Source organism: Aulonocara stuartgranti, assembly GCF_965226115.1.
Source record: "Aulonocara stuartgranti genome assembly, chromosome: 16".
Taxonomy (NCBI): domain Eukaryota; kingdom Metazoa; phylum Chordata; class Actinopteri; order Cichliformes; family Cichlidae; genus Aulonocara; species Aulonocara stuartgranti.
The window spans coordinates 14,184,182-14,190,181 of NC_138952.1; the positions used below are offsets into that span (position 1 = coordinate 14,184,182).

The window sequence follows — 6,000 nt, forward strand, 5'->3', positions numbered from 1 at the left end:
TCCATTTCCATTCATAAACGTTTAGAAATCTTGAAACGTCAGACGCATTTCCTGGCTTGTGGTCAGTGTATGTCTGAGTGCCATCTCGTCTTCTTCCAGTGAGTTTTCATTGAACGCCGCTCTGAAAGAATCCTTTATCATGATTTTGTTAGATAGAAATCTGCCACATATTAAAGAGAAACATGGGATTATTTCAAAAGCAGTCAGTTAGTTGCGATTCTCTTGCAGGAAGTCGAAACCTGTTTGTTTGCCTCTCCATTGCATTGAAATTGAAAGTTGCTTGTGCCTTTGCATGTTTAAACTTCTTATAGCATATTCTTTGCACCGCAACCATTTTTCTTTTTTGTTTTGAGTTCCTTAGAGGAAATTATTCATTCAGCTCAGATCACTTCAAAGTAAAAGTATAAAATGTGCTATTTTAATATTGCTAAATCTGAGGTGGGGGCAGTTTTAAAAACTCTGAACTGATGATGTCAGATTTTTAAAAGAGCCCGACTGATGCAGGAGCTTTAGTTTATTTCGAAACTTTGTGGTTTTAAAAACAATCTGAAAATTAATTTAAATATCAGTCTTTATTAGAAATCTTTAATGTCTGTCCCCTTTAGTTCTAAAGCGATCCTATCTCATACGTTCTGCGTTGTAACCAGAACATATGAGAATGAGCCGCTGAAGATCATCAAAGACTCTTAAGGAAGAATTCCTTACGTGTATTTATTGATATGTATGGACTCTGTTTATGGTAGGAAAACAGGTCCTTTTTCAAATATACACTGCTGTAGTCAAAATTCATCAAACACGCAGGTATGTAAAAACACAGTTACCCATAATGCCTTCTACTGGACAAATCTTCCATTAGTGACGATCATTATATAGTTAAAGTTTACTTCTTTTGTATGTTGGTTTATATTTTACATAATACAAACTCTGATGCTTATGTGCAGTGAGCTTAACTTCTGCAGATGAAATTCGCCTACGGATTGAAAAGTGCTGTTTTAGCTTGTAACACCAAATTTCTGTTATGCAAAGCACAAAGTTCATCCTCATTAATAATGTGACCAACGATTTAACTTTTAAACATAAACAAAGCATTGAACTTTACAGGGAAAATATGGATAGTTTGTATGCTAAGTAGCACTTCCTCCCTTTATTTTTGTTTTGAATTGCAAAGCTAACACTGACCCTCTCAGCTATATTGCGGGTTATGTGTATTTTCTTTTTTCTGCAGAAGCAATGATTTTTGCAGGTTTACTTTAAAATGCTGCTCCTCAGATTGACCTTGAATGCACCATGAAGAGTTTTTAAAATGCTCCCCACTTAAAAACTGAAATACAAAATATGGTTATTTCAGATATTTCCGGCTAAATTTCACAGCGCATTGAAATGACTGGGAACCGGCAGGAAGTATATAAATCTGTTGCATGAGCAGACATAAGCAAAGTGTAGTCAAAAGGCTAAAACATGGAAAAACCACTGGCTGCAGCCTTGTTGGTAAAGATCACCAATACCACTCTTCATTTGGGGGGACTGGGTTGGCCTGTGGTGGTTTGCAGACTGGCTCATTAAGCCTCGCGGGCTGTCAGCTCTAACTGGAAGGCTATTGATCTGGCGAGGTGTTTGGACTCGCATCAGCGCTTTCCACAGATTGGCAGGCACATCTCAGCCGGCCAACCACGTGACCGCTGGGCCAGTGCTGCAGGAGAGACGAGGGATGGGGCAGGAGAGCATGTGTCTTCTCCTCATGTTATGTGCATGTCAGTCCAGACCTTTTTCTTCTCAGTTTTCTGCATTCCTTTTTCTGGTGCTGTCTGTGGTTTCCCTGTCATCCGGGTCTGCTTGTCCCAACGATGCATGACAGAGAGAGACAGCTGATCATCTCTCTTCTTTTAACAGCCTTTACCCTGCATACTGTATGTCAATAACTTGCTTTTTTTCTAACACTTTATCATCTTTTTTCCTTTTCAGCTTTCAAAGTGAGGATACAAATGGATTAAAAATGTTTTAATCTTTAGGTCTTTATCCAAATATTGTGCCTATTAGGCTATAGATTATTGACGATTGCATATTGTGATTAAAAAAAACTCAGCTCTTTGAGCCAGGGTATTGAACTCTCACTTTGCCCAAACAAACAGCTGGTCAGATTTCAGTCAATCTGTGTTACATCAGAGGATCAGAGCTCAGGGTCATTATGCAGTCTATTGAACTGAACCTCTGTTTGGTGCTTAATGACTGAGATAATGAAGAAGCACAGTCTGTCGAGCGTAAAGTGTTGCACTTTTAGAAGGGGAACTAATTAAGTCTGCTAATTTGTTTTGGAGTATTTCTAATCATCTAATCATAGTCATTATTACTGCTAAAATTTTTACAAGCCATTTGACAACACTGTAAATAAAAATTAGAAGACACGGCTTTGTGTTAACGAGCCAGAGCAGCAACTTCTGTGACATGTGGACGAGATTATAGATTATGAAACTTTGCAGTTATGAAGTGTTTGGAAGGTTTTATAAAATGAGAGTAAAAGTTTTGCTCAGTCAGGTCATACTCAGCTCAGCATTTTGTGATTTCACTCACATTTCTCTTTGCTTTTGTTTTGCTTCTGTCTATGTTCATTCATCGTCACATTCAGACGCTGATGGCATGAGCGGCGGGGAGGACTCCTTCAATATCAACGACCCAGACGAGGGTTTCTCCTCTGGGGCGTCGAACAGCAGCCAGCCCAGCGGCACCAAACTTGGCGGCAGCGTGGGGCCCAGGGGTGGCAGCCTGAACAGCAGCACGAGCAGCATCAAGAAAGCCATTACTGCGCGACTGTCTCGGGACAAGGAGCGAGAGCGGGAGAAAGAGCGGGAGACAGACAAACAGGTGGAGTTGTCTGCGGATCTTCAGGCCGCCACGAGGAGGCATCAACAGAGGCAGCAGTCGCCTCCAGCGAGCATCAACTTGGACGCCATCCAGCTGAGCCCCATAAAGAAGCACCTGAGCTTCCCCGCGGGCCCCATGCTAGTGAGGACTGGCAGCACCTCCTCCAGCAAGTCCTTTGACTGCACGAATTTCAACCTGAACGGAGGCGATGGCGAGGAACACGAGGAGGCAGGAGGCTCTGAGAGGGAAGGGCTTCTAGCTGGGGGTTCTCACCGGCACTCCACCATCAGTTTGCAGGAGGAACACCTGCTCAGGCCGGAGGAGGCTCAGGCCCTGCTGTCTCCTGGAGCACCTCTTACCAAGCAGTCACGCTCCCCCAGCTTCAACATGCAGATCATATCACAGGTCTAACGTCCAGTGCAGGGAATGGCGCGCACACTCACACGCACGAATACCTACATAACACACACAGATTCATGCAGTTTCTCTCCGCGACTCTCTACAGCTCGACTATGACGTCTTTCTACCTGTGCGTCTGTCTGTGTATGTGTGTGTGTGTGTCTAAGAAATTGAAACACATTTGAGATCTCCAGAGCTGTGTTTCCACCCCGTTAAACATCCATTAAAATTTGTAATTGAGACCTGCTGTCGTCGTGGGTGGATGAAGTCACTGACAGCACAACGTGAAAAGTAGTGAATCGTGACCGGCTGCTCCTGCTGTAACTACGGTCGAGTGTAAGAGTCCAGCGTGTCACTGCGTCCTCCTCTCTGCCAAGCTGAGCATTCCACATAGAAACTCTCCTCAAAGGGAGGCTGTGACGAGAGGAGATCTGCAAGGATTTCAGGCTAGCTGTAGGTCATCCGTGACATTTCAGATTATTACGTTTTCCAGACTGAATCAGTCAAAAATGAATCAGCAATAACACTTACCGTCGCTCATTTGGAGAAGAGTGGGGGACTTGGTTGGTCTGTCTCTTCATTCCTTCTCCTTCATTCCCGGGGCTCACGTGCAATCGTTCTTGCTGATTATCTTCCTTGTTAATTGCTGTTTTTTGGGGTTTTTTGTTTTAATTCGACAGAGAGTTTTATGAATAACAGATCTTTAAATGTTTTAAATCAGAGTCCAAAGAAGGGTTTTCGTGTGTGTGTGTGTGTGTGTGTGTGTGTGTGTGTGTGTGTGTGTGTGTGTGTGTGTGTCAGTAGTTTGTCAGGCCCAAGTGATTCTTTAGGGTTAAGGCCATGACCTGTTTTTTGTCACAGAAACAATTCTCATTTCATCTGTAAAATCTAACAAATAGGATTGTTGTAAAACCAAACTGGAAGGGTGTCGAGGCTTTGTCCTTCCCCGAGATTTTAAATGGTTAAATCTAGAGAAATAAATACTGTGCAGCTATGGGAAGACTTTTGTCTTGCGGTTTGGTTTAAAATCTGAATCTCGATGAATAACTGCATTGGACCGTGCACACTTTTGCTGACTGTATGTTAAATTTGCGGTTCAAACTGCTCAATGGATCCTTCCGTCTAAGAGCACTCGTTAGTGAGCGTTTAGGTCTGTGTTAAAGCTTGTGTGTTGGCGTCATGTCTGAGCCGGTGAAGTGCTGCCCTCTGGAGGTGTATAGCAGTCACTGCTGACCGCCTGTTTTTGTGCTCTGATTGGATGCTTATAAAACATTTTGTTCTACCTCATTGTGTGTTCACCTGCCACTCAGACACGTGTCTCCCAATCAGAATGCAGAATGGTTCAAAATCAGACTGATGACCAATTGGGAGGATTGCAAATGGTTTCACACTGCAGCTGTGACGACGCTGTAAAGATTTGTGCGCATTCGTGTGACAAGTGTGGCTGAATATCCTGGCCTTGCATTTCAGTTGAGTACCATCATGTGCAGTTTTTACCTGCAAAACAAAAACCATCAGACTTTTCTTCTTTTTTTTCCTGTCATATATCAATCAGTCTCATTTGGGTTATTATTTTAAGTCCCTAAAATGCCCTGCTTTGATTTTTATTTTTATTTTTTGGAAGTGCAATTTCAATCACATCCATGGAGTTAGATCTCTGCTGTGAAACGGCTGCATCTGCGCGCAGTGCTCGCTGGCCTTCTGTAGTACCCCCTGTCTGGGCTGAGGGATTTGAGCACGGCGTGCTTGTCTGCATGTTTAGTGCCCTGCGAAGCGCCGGCTGTTTCATTGGCATGAAATGCCCGGTGAGCCAAACCCGAGTTTTGTCCTCGTCTTTGCCAGATGTGCCGATACGCATCCTCTCCTTAAGGACTTTCGGTTTCCCCTCCTTTGGATGTCTTAAATTTAAAAATGCCTTCTTTTTTTTTCTCCTGTCTGCTGTTCTTATTTTAAAATAAAATTTAAAAAAAAAAGGGATCTCTAGACACATGGTTCAACGTGCCCTTAGATGCAGCTTCACCTTTATTTGCCATTAAAAAAAAAAAAAAAAAAAAAAAAAAAAAAATATCATCACTTAGTATAGCTGTTCACATATAAAAGCCGTATATGAAGCGTCTGTGTACTGTAGTAGTCAGCGGTTGTACTGCATTTCCATGTTTTGCTCAAGTGCTTGTTTAAAAAGAGAATGAATGATTAATATATATACATATGCATATATATATATATATATATATATATATATATATATATATATATATATATATATATATATATATTTATAAAAGTCAGTTCAGTGTGCAGTGAAAATCCCACACGCTCGTGCTCCTGTGCTTGAAACCCTCACAGCTGCTGCTCCTGGTCCTGAGTGAGTCCTGTGTGTGCTTTAGCCTTACACATTTCAGGCCAAAAAGCCTCAGTAGTCAGCTCTTTGGCCTCACATCATCTTCCTCCTCCTCCTGAACTGGACTGGACTGTGGAGGATGAAGAAGAGAGGAGAGTAGCTACAGTTCACACTCTCACCTGGTCCACTGTCTGCTGTCATCGTGCTGTGTGGCTCTCGGCGAGCCGTGTTTTCCCATTTACTGTATTTTGCTGTGAGTCGAGTGGCACCTTTTGGCTGTTGTTTGTTTTTGTTTTGTTTTTTAAACTGTTAACGTGTTCTTGTCATTCACACGACTCCCCCTCACCTGAGGGGTACCAGCAGCCACTTTGGTGCTGCACGCTGCCACAGAGTGACAAATG

The 6,000-nt window shown here is 42.6% G+C and overlaps 1 protein-coding gene across 4 annotated transcripts in view; it reads left to right on the forward strand.

Moving 5' to 3' along the window:
- The window catches only part of LOC309690623 (hyccin 2), a 52,599-nt gene extending 47,100 nt beyond the window's left edge, over positions 1–5,499 (forward strand). For all 4 annotated transcript variants that reach the window (XM_082507797.1, XM_082507798.1, XM_082507796.1 and 1 more), the window contains one exon: positions 2,624–5,499. In XM_082507797.1, the coding sequence (XP_082363923.1) occupies positions 2,624–3,270 (647 nt within the window). In that variant the 3' untranslated portion in view covers positions 3,271–5,499. The remainder of the gene's footprint in view (positions 1–2,623) is intronic.
- The last annotated feature ends 501 nt before the right edge of the window (positions 5,500–6,000 follow it).